Below are 19,186 nucleotides of genomic sequence, written 5' to 3' on the forward strand. Positions count from 1 at the left end.
AGCGATAGTGCAATAAACCAACAGCAGTGAATCACTAGCTCCAACTCTCAATTTCAACACCAGACATTTAAGTCAAATGAACAATACATATTTTACTATGAATAATATAGAACCAAAAGGCAACAGAAAGTCTCAGTGAGATTCTAAAGGGTAACACCATTGCAACAAGAGCACTTTCTGTAAGTGAAATCTTTTTTTCTCTCATTACTGTAATCACATAGACGTTTAAAAAAGAAAATGGTTGTATTCATGTTGTAGCCAACAACCCAGTAATCCTCAGGTCTATGTTTCTGGCTGACCAGTAGGCCTAACATGCTTGGGGAGATGCAGGCCTTAACTCAGCATCTGTGGTTAGTGATAATATGCTCTTTATGGTTATCAGTGCCAGGGGTGTTCTCTCTATGTCAGTAGTAATCTGTGCCTTTCTACTTTCATCTAGCTAACTTCCTTTGTGCCGGGTGTGCGATTTCTATAAGCATATGGTTTGTGTTTCCCTCATCTCGCCTGCTCAGCGGAAAGACATGTAGTGGTCTATGTGTCCACTTGCAAAGACAAGTAACAACAGGCAAACAGACAAAATGTTGTATGGTGAGGGAGGAGCATTTTTTTTTTTTTACAAGGCTGCCATGGACGTACAGTATTTCATCAGTTAGCATAACATAACTAATTCTAACGTTATTTGGTCTTTGGTCTGTCCACTATCACCAAGGTGGTGCTTAATTGTATTATTTGAGTAGTTAGCATAGTACTGTATACCAAAGGCTGATTTGATCCAGTATCACCAAGATGGTATTCAGTTAATACTGAAGTTTCATCTGAGAGCAACAAAAAAGTCAAAAAGAGTTCACACAAGTTCCCTTTCCTATCTCACTGGATGAATCATGCATTATGGGAGCGTGTTCCCTAGGAGTGTCAGTGAAAACAAGCGTCCCACAAAAGACTGTTTCAGTTACACTGTTTTACAATTCCTTGTCTGTGCTTCCCTTTCTGTCACTTCACCATAATGATTGGTATTTCGGTTAGGTAGGCCCTGTTTCTGAAGCTTCTCCTTTTTCCCTATAGATTCCTATATTTCATTATTTCCACTCCTTCCTCTTCGGGTGTACAAACAAGTTAGACACATGAGGAAATCAACCAACATGACATGCAAATCACAGGCTAATAGTTGAGGGATTGTCAAGGTTTTAAGTGGTTAAAAGTAAAGTCCAACAAACTGAGGAACCAGTCACTTGACGTGATATCCCTCCAATACTCAATCAGATGCCTGTCATCACATTTCCTTTACATCCGCTACTTTGTATAGTTGTGCTTATTGAGATGATAGATGTTGATTCAATTAAGGTTAAACAAAATATTTGTGCAAATGGATTGCCATGCCATAGTCTGGTTACAAAGTTAGTGAAAACAACAGTTCCCACTGGACAAAAAAATGGTTGAATCAACGTTGTTTCCACATCATTTCAACCAAAAATTGAATGTGAGGATATTGAATCAATGTGGAAAACTAATTGAATTCGCAAAAAGTTAGCAACGTAAGGGCATTTAATCTTTTTTTCACCCAACTTTTAACCTATATCCAATGACATGGTGAATTTCTTTGTTGATTTCACATTGAATTCATGTTAGTTGACAATTAAACCAAATGTAAATCAAAACTAGATGTTACCAGTGGGTTATATCTATAAATCAAACATTCATTGTGTTACACTTAGAATGCAAGCGTTTTTGGATTATCGTTTACATTTTTTACATTTATTATTTCTCCCTTACTTGTTTGGTGTGCGAGTGTTAGTGTGCGTGTGTTTGTTTACCGTAGTTTGTTGGACTGGTTTACACCGATGCCGTCCCTTGTTTCACACAGCTTCCTGTGTCTCTGTTTCCTGTTTATCTTGCTGTCATTTTCACAGAAGTGTGATGATGAGAGATGCAGTATGAGTTTCCCTATTTCCTTAACGAAAAGTTAAAAAAAAATACAAAAAATACAAAAAATTACAAAAAAAAAAAAAATATATATATATATATATATATATAACATCTGTTATGTTTGATCTGGAGCACTGATCACAAGAACCCACTGCATGAGTTCACCAAATTTGTTTCAAAGTTTTGTCCTAGTGTGCTCAGCCAATCAAGTTGAATTGAGGATAGCTGCACAGAAAGTGCTGATTTACATGCTCTCACTCTGCAATGAACTTTTGCTATCAGTAAGTTCATTGGAGGTGAGGCATACCATCACCGATACATATTCATAGACTAAAACAACCATTCAAGTAGAGGGAGAAACAGACACGTGCCCTTAAACTAATAGTCACATATTGACCGATAGACAGTCAAAGATTTACATGTGCTCAAATAGTAACATAGTAATGTACTCATATTTCTACACAGTAATGTAGGCTATAGTCCCCCAGAAACATGCTCCTATTCTAAACAGTGGCCCACTGCCCTCTTTTCCAGCCTGTAACATTAAAGTTGAGGCTCGCAGTGACGAGGAGAATGGGCTCGCCTTTGACATGATGATGAATGGCGAGGAGGAGGAGGAGTGTGCGGAAGACTTGCGCGTGCTCGATGCCTCGGGGGCCAAAGTGAACGGCTCCCATGCAGGCGGCCCCGGCAGCAAGGGCCCCTACTCCTCGGCCGGGGGTATTCGCCTGCCCAACGGGAAGCTCAAGTGTGATATCTGTGGGATAGTTTGCATTGGCCCCAATGTGCTGATGGTGCACAAGCGAAGCCACACTGGTAAGCCATCTGCGATACCCATCGCCCTTACTTTGCACCCACGCTCACTGGTAGGTAGCCTTACAGAGAGATCATGTGTATGTGGAGTGGAGAAGCTGAGATGGATTCTGTCAGTGTCTTTATCTTCACTTCAGACACAGAGCAGAAGACAGAGAGCACTGTTAGGGTCAATCGTTGTTCAAAAGTTTTATTCCAAAGTTGTCCACAAAGCATAGGCTACAACACAAGTCATTGGGTTTTCACACTATTTTACAGAAATGAATTGCATGCTTATCACCTAATAAGTATGTTTTTGTATATTGGAGAACTAAGCACCACTAAGTAGGATACCACGCTACAGTGCTAGGTATGCACCAATTGTGTTGAATTCTGTAAGAGAAGCACCAGGAGGTGATAACTGTTCCCATGCACTTTCTCAGTAAGTAAGGTGCAATGAAGCAGTTGAATACTTGTTTTTTTAGAAGTTATTGCTTTACCAATAGGAGTTAATTAATGATGGAAGAGCTTAACATGAGGAGATCAATTCCATTTAGTTGATGTGGATAATATAGAGCTTTCATTGGTTTGTAGTGGTCAAATGGTTTCGGAGGTGTATTTTCACATAGTTGCTGTGCTACAGTCAATATATTGGTCTGTAATGTTGTAAACAGGAGTTTTAGAGTAAAATATGGAAGTATTAGTCAAGTATGTCATGTGTCATGTGTAGTATCTAGATATTCTGTATGGGTGACTTTTGGGTGACTCATTCTCTGAGTGTCCTTTTAAATTATTACAAGAGAGAAAATGCTTGTGGTCTATTTGTTGTGTGATAAAATAAAAAAGTAAGATGAATATAGTCCCTAAACATGACCTTAAATCACAGTTGAAAAACAGGATATCAGCAGCAATTAAAAGGAATCTCCACAAAATGGCAATTATCCAAGTATTACAACTTTTTCAAAATTCAAAATTGATATTCTATTGAAATGAACCCAAACCAGTGGGGGGGAACACTTTTTAAAAAGGCACTTAACTGCCAAGCTTTAGAAACTAATGAAACCCAAAATGGAAGAAAGGAACACTAGACTAAATGTAAATGCAAAAGAACGTATAATAAAATATATAATGAAGTGCCTCCTATTTAAATAGAAAATATTCTGTGGTGAATCTGCTCCTGAAATGCATTTTTAATGAGTTTCCTTTTTTCTATATTTTTGCTGCTTCACTGGTGAGTCTTATTTTATGGGGCCTTTTGAAGAAAAAAAAAAGCCATATTAAAACCTTCTCACAGAATGCCACAACACGCGGAGAGGATGGATATTGGTTTATTCCAGAACCACTGATCAGGAAGACTGGCTCTCAACACAAAGTGTTTCCTTCGCTTTATTCAAATTAGCTTGAATTTGCATTGTGATGGGCCGCTCTTATTTTAGAGCCAAAGAAGAGGGGAAAAAATTAGATTTTCAGATCAAATTGACCCAGGCACTGGTGCATTACGAAACTGGCAGCCTTAGTCTGAAAGGCTCTTGTTCGATCAGAGTGGTAGTCGGCTCTGAGGTGCAGGGCCAGGGAGAGCACGGAGAAATGGAGTGTCACTCCGCTTTCAAACCCTCCTAGGCTGGTTGATTGGGTTGTGCTCCGAGTTCCTCCATCATCCACTGTGTTCAAGTACTTGGGAGTCTTTTAGTACAGTGACCCCGAATTCACATCCACAGTGACGCTATTTGGGATGCTTTAGTTCCTGCATCCACATAGCAAAATTCAGACAATGGCTTTATACCTAGCCTATTATTGTCTGAGGAGAAGCTGTTCTCGCTGAGCTGACATTGGTGTATCTCAAAGCAAACTAGAAACTCCCAATGCTTGATAAACTGATACAAACTACAAATTGGTCCATCTCCTGCTGTAGGATGACAAAAAAGAAAGCCCATTCATACATTCACCTTACACTGTCAACACTCTGCATTAACCCTCGTTTATCTAAAACATATATAATTCCAGTCATATAGGCCTACTCTTACAAATAAAACACTAATTTGCTATATTATTGTAATTTTGTGTCTGAGCTCACGACACAAGATTTTGCTGAAAATGTTCCTATTTAATGTTAACATCTACATGATAGTATCTACATAACTTACAGATGCCTATACTCCAGTTGTGTGTTTGTGAGATTTCAAAAGTGTGCTTGTTAGGGGAAAATATCCAAACACTCATTTGCAATCTGCCAATGACATTTAAAGTGTTCATACTGCAGATGAGTGGCAGCCGTACCTGTGTGATGGCCCTCACAGCGTGCTGTGTGGTGTTTCTTGTCCTCAGGAGAACGTCCGTTCCAGTGCAGCCAGTGTGGTGCTTCTTTCACCCAGAAAGGCAACCTGCTGCGCCACATCAAGCTCCACTCAGGAGAGAAGCCCTTCAAGTGTCACCTGTGCAACTACGCCTGTCGCAGGAGAGATGCCCTCAGCGGTCACCTGCGCACCCACTCCGGTGAGTTCGGAGGGGAGGAGTAGTGGTCAGTGTGCTGTGGAAATGGGCTGTGTTCATTAGGGCATGCGTTTTTAAAACCATTTTGCAACCGAAAATGAAAATGAATTTCTCTTATTGGACAAGTCAATGTAGTCCCTCCCTGTTTCAGTCAGTTTTCTTCCGTTTAGGGCCAAATTAACACGACCATGGTAACTACCAGGTGGAATTGTGAGGGAACACCTACAGTGTACTCTGTGAGATGGAAATCTTGTCTTATTGTGGAGTGGGAGCCATATCTGTCATCTGCAAAGAAATGATTGTAAAACCATTACATTTATCATGTGAATGAAACATGTGACTGGGTCTATTGGAGAATGAAAAACAATCCCATTATAGCTCAAAATACAACATACAGTATACACCACTCACAATATGGACAGTACTATGGACCGCACACATGCACTTGAATACCTCTCTCAATGTATTGCTGTCAGTGCTCACCGCTCTAGCAATGTCACATCTTACAGTTGGAAAACCCCACAAATGTGCCTACTGTGGGCGGAGCTACAAGCAGCGTAGCTCTCTGGAGGAACACAAGGAGAGGTGCCACAACTATCTCCAGTGTATGGGGCTGCAGAACAGCATCTATACAGGTTAGTGTCTGTTTCTCACCTCCACCCACACTGGTTGACCTACTGTGCACTGTAGTTTACTCAGGACTCTCTGGTAGCAACGTTAATGAACCAACAATGTTGCAATTACAATACTCCCAACAGGTCAGGAGAACATTTTATGACATTTATCTGCACAATAAATGCTGTATCTCAATCAGTAAGGCTTCCATAATGTATTGGACGAGGGCTTTTGGCGGTTTCTGTTGACTCATATCCAGTTATTCTGAAGGGGAAAAACACTTTATTCAGTAAAGAAATGTGGTAAAATAGAGTGGCAGCTTATTTTCTTGGATGCCGGATTGGTCTTTAAGTTTTACTACTTCATTCTGTGAATCAACGAACCATAAATAAGAGTCTGACGTCTTTTCCCTTGTAATCTTTTCAGTTCGTGTTTTGTTAAAAAAATGAATGGACAGTTCTGCTTAAATCTAATAATAATTTCCTGAATGTGGAACACGGCTTAAAGTTAAATATAGTAAGATAATGTGGCTTTTGCTCACGTTACAATACCTCTTATACAAATGATCCATTGACGGTGGATGTGCATGTAACCTACTGATCTGACAACACTAGGAAGTGGGCCGAGAGAGCAGAGGTTTGTATTATTATAAGAGGAAATTATGAGACAGGTTGATCACTCTCCTTTGCTTAGTTAGTGTGTGCCTTCAGAAAGTATTCATTCTCCTTGAATTTTTTCACATTTTGTTGTTTTACAGCCTGAATTTAAAATTGATTAAATTGAGATTTTGTCCCACTGGCCTACACACAATACCCATAATGTCAAAGTGGACATTTTAGAAATGTTTACAAATTAATAAAAAATTAGAAGTCAATCATTTGGAAGGTGTATCAATACACCCAGTCGCTACAAAGATACAGGCATCCTTCCTAACTCAGTTGCCAGAGAAGATGGAAACCGCTCAGGGCCAATGGTGACTTTGAAACAGTTACAGAGTTTAATGGCTGTGATATACTATTCTTCAGATATACAGTTCGACATATTCTATACAGACACTGTCCATATTATCTATACATCCCATCCCACACACATATACAATGCATTCGTAAAGTATTCAGACCCCTTGACTTTTTTCCACATTTTGTTACGTTACAGCCTTATTCTAAAATTGATTAAATTAATGTTTTTCCTCATCAATCTACAAACAATACCCCATAATGACAAAGTGAAAACCATTTATTTTAAATTTTTGTAAATGTATTAAAAATAAAAAACAGAAATACCTTATTTACATAAGTATTCAAACCCTTTGCTATGAGACTTCGAAATTGAGCTCAGGTGCATCCTGTTTCCATTGGTCATCCTTGAGATATTTCTACAACTTGATTGGAGTCCACCTGTGGTAAATTCAATTGATTGGACACGATTTGGAAAGGCACACACCTGTCTATTTAAGGTCCCACATTTGACAATGCATGTCAGAACAAAAACCAAGCCATGAGGTTCGAAGGAATTGTCCGTAGAGCTCTGAGACAGGATTGTGTCGAGGCACAGATCTAGGGAAGGGTACCAAAAAATGTCTGCAGCATTGAAGGTCCCCAAGAACACAGTGGCCTCCATAATTCTTAAATGGAAGAAGTTTGGAACCACCAAAACTCTTCCTAGAGCTGGCCGCACGGCCAAACTGAGCAATAGGGGGAGAGGGCCTTGGTCAGGGAGGTGACCAAGAACCCAATGGTTACTCTGACAAAGTTCCAGAGTTCCTCTGTGGAGAAGGGAGATCCTTCCAGAAGGACAACCATCTCTGCAGCACTCCAACAATCAGGCCTTTATGGTAGATTGGCCAGATGGAAGCCACTCCTCAGTAAAAGGCACATGACAGTCTGTTTGGAGTTTTCCAAAAAGCACCTAAAGGACTCCCAGACCATGAGAAACAAGATTCTCTTGTCTGATGAAACCAAGATTGAACTCTTTGACCTGAAAGCCAAGCGTCATATCTGGAGTAAACTTGGCACCATCCCTACGGTGAAGCATGGTGGTGGCAGCATCATGCTGTGGGGATGTTTTTCAGCGGCAGGGACTGGGAGACTAGTCAGGATAGAGGGAAAGATGAACGGAGCAAGGTACAGTGAGATCCTTGATGAAAACCTGTTCCAGAGCGCTCAGGACCTCAGGCTGGAGCGAAGGTTCCTCTTCCAACAGGACAACAACCCTAAGCACACAGCCAAGACAGCGCAGGAGTTGCTTCGGGACAAGTCTCTGAATGTCCTTGAGCAGCCCAGCCAGAGCCCGGACTTGAACCCAATCGAACATCTCTGGAGAGACCTGAAAATAGCTAGGCAGCGACGCTCCCCATCCAACCTGACAGAGCTTGAGAGGATCTGCAGAGAAGAATGGGTGAAACTCCCCAAATCAAATCAAATTGTATTAGTCACATGCGCCGAATACAACAGGTGTAGACCTTACAGTGAAATGCTTACTTACGAGCCCCTAACCGACAGTGCAGTTTAAAAAAAATACGGATAGGAATAAGAGATAAAAGTAACAAGTAAATGAAGAGGAGCAGTAAAAAATAACAATATATACAGGGGGGTGCCAGTACAGAGACAGATACAGGAGTGCCAAGCTTGTAGCGTCATAACCAAGAAAATCGAGGCTGTAATCGCTGCCAAAGGTTCTTCAACAAAGTACTGAGTAAAGGTTCTGAATACTTATGTAAATGTGATATTTCAGTTTTTTTATGGGGTATTTGCTTTGTCATTATGGGGTATTGTGTGTAGATTGATGAGGACATTTTTTTATTTAATCCATTTTAGATGAAGCTGTAACATAACAAAATGTGGGAAAAGTAAAGAGGTCTGAATATTTTCCGAATGCAATATATATATATACAGTATATACACTACCAGTCAAAAGTTTGGACACACCTACTCATTCCAGGGTTTTTCTTTATTTTTACTATTTTATACATTGTAGAATAATAGTGAAGACATCAAAACTATGAAATGACACATATGGAATCATATACTAACCAAAAAAGTGTTGAACAAACCTAAATATATTTTAGATTTTAGATTCTTCAAAGGAGCCACCCTTTGCCTTGATGACAGCTTTGCACACTCTTGGCATTCTCTCAACCAGCTTCATGAGGTAGTCACCTGGAATGCATTTCAATTAACAGGTGTGCGTTGTTAAAAGTTAATTTGTGGAATTTCATTTCTTCTTAATGCGTTTTATCAGTTGTGTTGTGACAAGGTAGGGGTGGTATACCGAAGATGGCCCTATTTGGTAAATGACCAAGTCCATATTATGGCAAGAACAGCTCAACCCTGGAATGAGTAGGTGTATCCAAACTTTTGACTGGCACTGTATATATATTTATACTCTTACTTTTTAGATGTGTGTGTATTGTTGTGTATTAGATATTACTGAACTATTGGATCTAGGAACACAAGCATTTTGCTACACCCGCAATAACATCTGCTAGATATGTGTATGCAACCAATAAAATTTGATTTGATTGGAGAAAACAGAGGATGGACTAACAACATTGTAGTTACGCCACAATACTAACCTAAATGACAGAGTGAAAAGATGGAAGCCTGTACAAAATAAAAAATATTCCAAAACAATCATTCTGTTTGCAATAAGGCACTAAAGTAAAACAAAAAAATGTGGCAAAGAAATGAACTTTATGTCCTAAATATACAAAGCTTTATATTTGGGTCAAATCCAACACATTATATCACTGAGTACCACTCTTCAAATGTTCAAGCATTGTGGTGGCTGCATCAGGTTATGGGTATGCTTGTCATCTGCAAGGGAGGTTTTAAGGATGAAAATAAACGGATAAGAGCTAAGCACAGGCAAAATCCCAGAGGAAAACCTAGATTAGTCTGCTTTCCAACAGACACTGGGAGACAAATTCACCTTTCAGCAGGACAATAACCTAAAACGCAAGGCCAAATTTACATTGGAATTGTTTACCAAGGTGACAATGAAGGTTCCTGAGTGACCTAGTTACAGTTTTGACTTAAATCGGCTTGAAAATCCACAGCAAGACTTGAAAATGTCTGTCTAGCAATGATCAACAACCAACTTGACAGAGCTTTAAGAATTTGTATAAGTTGTATAAATATTGTAGGAACCAGGTGTGCAAAGCTCTTAGAGACTGACCCAGAAAGACTCAAAGCTGTAATTGCTGCCAAATGTGATTCTAACATGTGTTGACTCAAGGGTGTGAATACTTACAGTTGAAGTCAGAAGTTTACATACACCTTAGCCAAATACATTTAAACTCAGTTTTTCACAATTCCTGACATTTAATCCTAGTAAAAATTCCCTGTCTTAGGTCAGTTAGGATCACCACTTTATTTTAAGAATGTGAAATGTCAGAATAATAGTAGAGAGAATGATTTATTTCAGCTTTTATTTATTTAATCACATTCCCAGTGGGTCAGAAGTTTACATACATTCAATTAGTATTTGGTAGCATTGCCTTTAAATTGTTTAACTTGGGTCAAACGTTTTGGGTAACCTTCCACAAGCTTCCCACAATAAGTTATGTGAATGTTAGCCCATTCCTCCTGACAGAGCTGGTGTTACTGAGTCAGGTTTGTAGGCCTCCTTGCTCCCACACGCCTTTCAGTTCTGCCCAAACATTTTCTATAGGATTGAGGTCAGAGCTTTGTGATGGCCACTCCAATATCTTGACTTTGTTGTCCTTAAGCCATTTTGCCACAACTTTGGAAGTATGCTTTGGGTCATTGTCCATTTGGAAGACCCATTTGTGACCAAGCTTTAACTTCCTGACTGATGTCTTGAGATGTTGCTTCAATACATCCACATAATTTTCCGTCCTCATGATGCCATCTATTTTGTGAAGTGCACCAGTCCCTCCTGCAGCAAAGCACCCCCACAACTTGATGCTGCCACCCACGTGCTTCATGGTTGGGATGGTGTTCTTCGGCTTGCAAGCGTCCCCCTTTTTCCTCCAAACATAACAATCGTTATTATGGCCAAACAGTTCTATTTTTGTTTCATCAGACCAGATGACATTTCTCAAAAAAGTACGATCTTTGTCCCCATGTGCAGTTGCAAACCGTAGTCTGGCTTTTTTTATGGCAGTTTTGGAGCAGTGGCTTCTTCCTTGCTGAGCGGCCTTTAAGGTTATGTCGATATAGGACTCGTTTTACTGTGGATATAGATACTTTTGTACCCGTTTCCTCCAGCATCTTCACAAGGTCCTTTTCTGTTGTTCTGGGATTGATTTGCACTTTTCGCACCGATGTACGTTGAAATACATCTTCAGGTACACGTCCACTCAAATGATGTCAATTAGCCTATCAGAAGCTTCTTTAGCCATGACATAATTTTCTGGAATTCTCAAAGCTGTTTAAAGGCACAGTCAACTGTTTAAAGGCACAGTCAACAAAGTGTATGTAAACTTCTGACCCACTGAAATTGTGATACAGTGAATTATAAGTGAAATAATGTCTGTAAACAATTGTTGGAAAAATTACTTGTGTCATGCACAAAGTAAGTCCTAACCGACTTGCCAAAACTATAGTTTGTTAACAAGAAATTTGTGGAGTGGTTGAAAAACGAGTTTTAATTGCTCCAACCTAAGTGTATGTAAACTTCCAACTTCAACTGTATGTAAATTTGATATTTCTGTATTTAATTTTCAATACATTCGCAAAAAATTCACTTTGTCATTATGGGTTATTCTGTGTAGAAGGGTGAGATTAAAAAAAATCTATATAATCAATTCTGAATTCAGACTGTAACACAACAAAATGTGGAATAAGTCAAGGGGATAGATACTTTCTGAAGGCACTGTATTCCAACTGTCTCTCAATAAAAGCATCCTCATCATTGCGCCCTGTAAGAAATCTACTTTCAGGGATGCTTAAGCCAATATTAGCAAGATCCTGTTATACAATAATCCTACATTTGATCGGGTCAGATTTTACTACTTTGATTCTGAAACCTACTTTTCTATCTTGCTTTCCAGTAGTAAAGGAAGAAAGCAACCAGAATGAGCAGAGGGAAGACTTAAGCCAGACGGGATCTGAGAGAGTCTTGGTGCTAGAAAGACTAGCTAATAATGTAGCCAAACGTAAGAGCACTATGCCACAGAAGTTTGTAGGTAAGGGATAAAGTCTGCTTCCTTTGTATACCACCAAACATTGCTTTAACTGCAAAGCACATGACTTAGGTTCCAAATGTGAGAATTGCGTATTTCAGTTTGGTGCATTCTGATTTGCCACGATTGCGCTGCAGAATATGCTATTTAATAAAACAACACATATTTAGCATGATCACCCTTGTGCCTGGAATCTGTTATCATTATAACAATGTTTGAGCTTTATTTACGTTGATCAAACATAATATTTCCATTGAATTCAACTTGATTCTAAGGCTTTGTGTATTATACATTTATTTGAAGATGACTCTTACTTAAATGAAATTAATTAAATATATTAATAAGAATATATTGACAAAACATGTAAAAAATTACAACAAATAAAACAAAGTAATCAGCCGTGAGACACTAAGGAGAACAATGTAAAGAATGGAATACTCGAAATAAGGAGAATCACCAATCAATATCAGTATAATTGTGACCAATACATTTTGGGGCGGCAGTTAGCTTAGTGGTTAGAGCCTTGGACTAGTAACCGAAAAGTTGCAAGATCAAATCCCCAAGCTGACAAGGTAAAAATCTGTCGTTCTGCCCCCTGAACATGGCAGTTAACCCACTGTTCCTAGGCTGTCATTGAAAATAAAAATTTGTTCTTAACTGACTTGCCTAGTTAAATAAAGCTAAAGAAAAAAACAAATTAACATTGACCCCTAGAACTACAGAAAAACATTAGTGTTTGATCTGAGGATTTTCTATTTGAATTGTAACATTGGTAATTCATCTGTTTTCCCTTTCTAATCCTCAGGTGGGAAGCGTCTGTCCGACCTCTCCTTCGAGGGCAACCCCGGGGAACTGATGCAGCCTCATGTCATCGACCAGGCCATCAACAGCGCCATCAGCTACCTGGGTGCCGAGTCCCTGCGACCTCTCATCCAGACCTCCCCAACCTCCTCTGACGTGGGGGTCATTGGCTCCATGTACCCCCTCCACAAGCCACCTCCAGAGGGCCAAGGGGCGGGGGGCCACGGCTTGTCAGCCAAGGACAGCGCAGCTGAGAACTTGCTGCTGCTCGCCAAGTCCAAATCAGCCTCCAGCGAGAGGGACGGCTCCCCCAACCACAGTGGCCAGGATTCCACTGACACGGAGAGCAACAATGAAGAGAGGGCAGGTGGCGGGGCATCGGGCCTCATCTACCTGAACAACCACATCACGCCTGCGGTACGTAATGGCGTGCTGCCCCTGGCGAAGGAGGAGCAGCAGCGGCAGTACGAGGCCATGCGGGCCAGCATCGAGATGGCCTCAGAGGGGTTCAAGGTGCTGAGTGGAGAGGGGGAGCAGTTGAGGGCATATTGCTGTGAACACTGCCGCATCCTCTTCCTAGACCACGTGATGTACACCATCCACATGGGCTGCCACGGCTTCCGAGACCCCTTCGAGTGTAACCTCTGTGGCCACCGCAGTCAGGACCGTTACGAGTTTTCCTCACACACGACCCGAGGGGAGCATTGCTACTGAGTGGCCCACTGAACACACACTACCACATGAACACACACACGCACACACAGACATACACCCACACACACTTGCTCTTTGAAAGTGGCGATTTTTATACATTGTCAAGAAGTTGCATGTTTGAAAAACAAAGAACAAGACTAGTTTATGTTAATTTCACATGTTCAGGAAGAAAAGGGAAACGTTTCCTCCATCTGCTTTTTAGAAAACAAAAGGTGTTAAAATAACTGTTCAGTGAACAAAACAAACAGCTTTAGAAAGGATTGTGCCTCAGCAGTAAGTATTATCTGTAACATACTGTATAGTTTTAAGTCATTGATCTACCCTTTGATGTCTGTATACATTAAATAAATGTATGTTTTCTGATAGCCTCCCTTGGAGAAATATCTGATAGCCTACCTGAAGAAATATCTGTATATTTTATTCTAAAGAATACAATCATCCAATAAAGTTGGCTTTTAAATGGCAAGGTATTGCTTGACATTTACGTAAGGGATAATCAACAAGGGGCTATGTGTTCTATGTAAAATAATGAACGGTGTGGAAGGTGTGTTCCACAACGCGGTAGAGGAGTGGAACTAAACCTTCCACTGAGTTGCATTATTAGAGCACCAAGTTGAATATCTCCTTTATACCATGGCTATAATTTAGCACATTTGCCACAAGAAATGTGTTACTTTGCAGGTAGAAATGTGTTCAACATTCACTGTAGAGTTTACTATAACTACAGTAGTTGTTGTGGTTTCTAAACAAACAGACTTTTTAAATTTAACCAGGCTAATCAGTTAAAAACCAATTCTTATTTACAATGACGGCCTACACCGACCAAACCCAGACAACGCTGGGCCAATTGTGCACCGCCCTATGGGACTCCCAATCACAGCCGGTTGTGATACAGCCTGGATTCAAACCAGGGTGTCTGTAATGACACCTCTAGCACTGAGATGCAGTGCCTTAGACCGCTGCGCCACTCGGGAGCCCATGCTTGTTTAGCTAACCAAACCATCAGTCCTAGCTTGCTATTATGAAAATCGGATTCAACAATACCAATATTGTTTTCAATTTGACTTTTGCTTTCAAAATGAGCTCAAACAAAACATGCAAGAATGAGCTATAGAATGAACTACATCCATAAGCAATATAAGAAATATACCGTGCATTATTTAACCAATAACAAACAAAAAAACACGCCTGAGGTGGTGTTATATATGGCCAATATACCACAACCCCCGAGGTGCCTTATTGCTATTATAAACTGGTTACCAACGTAATTAGAACAGTAACAATAAATATTTGGTCATACCTGTGATGTACCACGGCTTTCAGCCAATGAGCATTCAGGGCTCGAACCACCCAGTTTATAAAGGCAATTATAAACAGGGTGGTTCGAATGTTGATTGGCTGACAGCTGTGGTATATCAGTCTGTATACCACGGGTATGACAAAACATTTATATTTACTGCTCTAATTACGTTGGTAACCAGTTTATAATAGCAATAAAGCACCTCGGGGGTTTGTGATATATGGCTAATATACTGTACCACGGCTAAGGGCTGTATCCAGGCACTCCGCGTTGCGTCGTGGTTAAGAACAGCCCTTAGCCGTGGTATATTGGCCATATACTGTACCACACCCCCTCTGGCCTTATTGCTTAAATAATGCACACTCTAGAATGTCCTTCAAGCCAATCAGAAATGAGAATTCAACAATGCCATGGTATAACGTTTTTTATACATTATTTATGCTGTGTACACATGCATGTGTTTCTTTTTGTAATTTATTAGTTGGTGTTAGGGTTTCCTATGTTTGATTTGTTCAGTTCAAACATTCCCTACCATTAATCAAATGTGATAGATGGATTTGAGTTGAATAAATGAATGACTAATCTCGAGTGTTATTTACTGAAATATATTTTTGTTTGATATAAAGTATGGATGGTATTCAGTTTTGTCCCAGCTTTTTACCTCGGTGGCAGAGAAAATGTTACTCTCAATTTGAACTGAACTTTTAAACTAACTTTACTCATATATCATGCTTGCAAATATCAATAAAGGATATTTTACATACACAAAACTAATACTGATATTTGGTATTTTTTCATAGTAAGATTCACCAGTGGCAGGTAAAATAGAGGATGCACTGTATTTTCCCACTGGACCCATGTCCATAGCAAACTTTTCACACTACTCCATTTCTACACATGGATATTTGAATGAAAATTAAATTGCAGTTATTAAAAGCAATTCAGAATCATCAGGGTGCAACATCTGGAACATTTATAAATTTAAAGCAAATAATATTGATCTGACAATATACCGTGGAATAGAGAACTGTGTTTGCTCTATACATTTCACACATTGAGAATAGCCTATAGGCAAAACTAGACGTACAGTACAAGACCCGAAACATTTGAGTGAGCAACCCTATCAATATTTTCATTACCAAACCGTACTGCCATGATAACCAAATGGATAAATACATTTATAGAAATATGAAATGTAATTGCACTTTCTCAAACGCACCTAAATCGGTAAGTTCACAATGTGCCAGTCATTCAAAATGTAGCCGCTACTTGTCAAGGAAAAACAGACTGAATGATTGACATTCATATTCCTGGTGAAAATATATATATTTTTTTTCAACATAAAAACATTGCAGCCAACTTAATTAATGCTGAATAAATGAATGCTTATTGTATTTAAACTACGCATAAGATACTTTTCATGACTTTTAACTCCAACATGGGTTTGCTAAAGTGTCCTGACTATCAGGTTAAAATATAAATAGATGAATGATTTAATGAAACCACATGATCACCAAGCAGTGGTACACCAGGGCTTGAAGGACAGAGGATTTGATTAGGTCATTTACTATAGTTTAAAAGATCTAGCAATAGAGGAGTAAGGTTCAGAATTCAGGAAAAGAACTACAAGGCAGGGCACTGAACACTGGACAACAGAGGTCCATGATAACCTGAGAGAAAAGAGTGCTTACACACAGAACCAGACAGAATCACTGCCGGGGGGGGGGGGGGGGGGGGGAGGAGGAGGAGGAGGAGGAGGAGGAGGAGGAGGGGGGAGATGCTAACACACAGAGGACCAGAGAAAGGAATGCCAGGCCAGAGAGAAGATGTGGGTGAATGCTACATATAGCACAGAGATAACCTAGAAGAGTGAAATAAATTGCCCGGGGGATACAGAACAAGAGAGTGGACAACTAGCTAGCTAGCACACTGAGGATGAGGCAGTGGAGCATGAGGCTAGGGCCAGGGCTCAGAGGACCAGGCCTAGCTTCCTGGAGAGAGAGGCGAGGCCCAGCAGAGGAGCTCATCAGGGCTGTGCAGCGACAACGGTGTCCTTCCAGATGGCTACTATGTGATTCTGCAGAAATGGGAAGCAGCTGTGGGCAGCGCCGAGGCTCCCTCAACGCTTCACTGGGACCTAACAGGGGAGGGAGGACATTTGCATAAAAGGGATAATCTGGCCAACATACTCTCCCCCTGCCAGAATCCCAAATGTCACTTCCCCTTTCGGACAGTTTACTGAAATAGGCCTACTCTACCATTTAAGAATCAGTGAACTATTCCATTAGGTAGGATCCTGTTTGACCATGCCATATTATGTCCAGAGAAAAAGATAATGGAAAAAAGCATCACAATTTAACATGCCCACAAGTCATATCTGTTCATCTTAGGAATTGTTGGAAAGGCGTTTATCCATGGACTGCAAATGTCATACGGGTCCTCACAGGTTTAGATTACATGCGCAGACAGTGGGCGACCGTGATCATAGCTCAAACTGGGACAAATGATAGGGCATAATACTGTGAAACATGGATGTATGGGCCTATTTGGCAGTCAGCAACTAAAATAATACATAGGAAATATTTATCTGCAGTGTATCATCTTATATCCTCTTGACAGGGGTCATTTTCCTTTGTAGCCTAGTACTGTTCAACTTCAATTCAAAGCCAAAACTCAACCCAACATTCCTAGACATATAACATAAGGTGTTAAAGATACAAGATGGTAGAAGATTACATTATTCTTGGTGTCAAGTGGCTGGATCCGCATGCGCCAGAGGAATTCTGTGCATCTGGCCCGGTCCAGCTGCGGGGAGCCCCGCTGTTCTGACAAGCTTCCACCAGCCCTCTGGGATATGCTCAGTACTTGCATTGCTGGCTAATTTTACAAAGTTTCAATACTGAAGCCAACCCCAGAACTCTGAAATATTAATCAGCGACTTGACAAAAAGATGAAAAATACATGAAATACTTTTTTTCATGGTCTTCCAGTTTTTCAAAGATTGTTTCATGAAAATTACATTACAATTTCATTTCATGTGTGCACAATCTATAATCGTCTACTTCTCGACCAGCGGCAGTCTATGTCCAGAAAGGCGTTCAACTTAAAAGGAGATCAACTACATTCAAAATCTCTGTTGACTCCTTCTGCATCTGGAGGACCAAGAATTGGCAGAGAAGGAAAAAAGTTGTGGCTTTAAGGAGAGGACAGTCTTGCATTTGGTGAAACCTGACTAAATAGCTTTGTGAGGTCAGCAGGATACCTAAAGTACTTGTTTTGGGATCATTCAAATATGGATTCTTACACAAACATTAAATTACAGTTTTCCTGTTTTGTCAAGTACCAGCTTAATAGCACATGGTCACTGTGGCAGGAAGAGAGGCAGAAGGCAGATCTGTGGGCAAGCCTTACCATGAGACCAGGACACTCTCAGCGTTAACCAACTTCCCCAGACATGGTTGGCACATCCATTAGTTAAAGGCCCCTTGCAGCCGCTACCTTACTGTTCTTTTTTTTTACAATGAAAATGGTCAAAAAAGGGGGAAAAAATGCTTTAGTATGGACCAATTTCTTAAGCAAGAATTTAGCTAGGTCTGTCTGGGAGTTGTCTGAGTGAGAAGCCTAATTGCATGAGCCTAATGGGAGGGATCGGTAACCTGAAAACTAGCTGCTATTGGTAGAGGTTTGAAACACTCTTTGTTATTGGTCTATTAAAGCTGCAATATGTAACTTTTTGGGCGACCGACCAGATTCACATAGAAATATGCGTTATAGATCTGTCCTTCTCATTGAAAGCAAGTCTAAGAAGCGGTAGATATGTTCTATGTGTTACATTTCTATGCCTCTCATTCTTAAGTTTTGTTTCTGCGTCTTTTACTTTCAGTTTTGTACACCAGCTTTAAACAGCTGAAAATAAATATTTTTTCCAAAACCAAAAATATTGTCACAGCGGTTTAGATGGTACAACAATTCTCTACACTATACTTGCTTGTTTTGTCACGAACTGAAATTAGGCAAAGTATTAGAATTTTTACAACCAGCAAATGGCGAGGCGATTTCTGCATAGTGCACCTTTATCTTATACCGCCTGGTGATGTCGCCAGGCAGGCCAAAACTCCACCAAACCAGGCTCAAATTTCAGGCGGTCTTCTCAAACAGCCTTTACACTAAAGGGGCAATTATCATAATTTTCACAGTATTACTCCAACCCCTTAGTGTGGATATATATATATATAAAACACAGTAAATAGACCAATAAGAGTTTCAAACCTCTCTGCCAATAACAGCTAGTTCTCCCCTCCCCACTCAGACCACTCCCTGACAGTCCTGGCTAAATAATTTCTTTAAATTGCTATTTGATAAGCTATTTTTATTTCTTTTTTACCATTTTAATTGAAAACAAA

General features: G+C 40.1%; 1 protein-coding gene across 5 annotated transcripts in view; it reads left to right on the top strand.

Annotated features, from left to right (window-relative positions):
* The window catches only part of LOC106576807 (DNA-binding protein Ikaros), a 26,212-nt gene extending 10,846 nt beyond the window's left edge, over window positions 1-15,366 (top strand). Inside the window, exons 4-8 of one of the 5 annotated variants that reach the window (XM_014154237.3) lie at window positions 2,458-2,739; window positions 5,041-5,208; window positions 5,715-5,840; window positions 11,837-11,971; window positions 12,774-15,366. In XM_014154237.3, coding sequence (XP_014009712.1) covers window positions 2,458-2,739; window positions 5,041-5,208; window positions 5,715-5,840; window positions 11,837-11,971; window positions 12,774-13,483 — 1,421 coding nt within the window. In that variant the 3' untranslated portion in view covers window positions 13,484-15,366. The remainder of the gene's footprint in view (window positions 1-2,457; window positions 2,740-5,040; window positions 5,209-5,714; window positions 5,841-11,836; window positions 11,972-12,773) is intronic. The other 4 variants (XM_045700718.2, XM_045700720.2, XM_045700719.2 and 1 more) reach the window with 4 other exon arrangements.
* The last annotated feature ends 3,820 nt before the right edge of the window (window positions 15,367-19,186 follow it).

This window comes from Salmo salar, chromosome 18 (genome assembly GCF_965601325.2).
Source record: "Salmo salar chromosome 18, fSalSal1, whole genome shotgun sequence".
Taxonomy (NCBI): domain Eukaryota; kingdom Metazoa; phylum Chordata; class Actinopteri; order Salmoniformes; family Salmonidae; genus Salmo; species Salmo salar.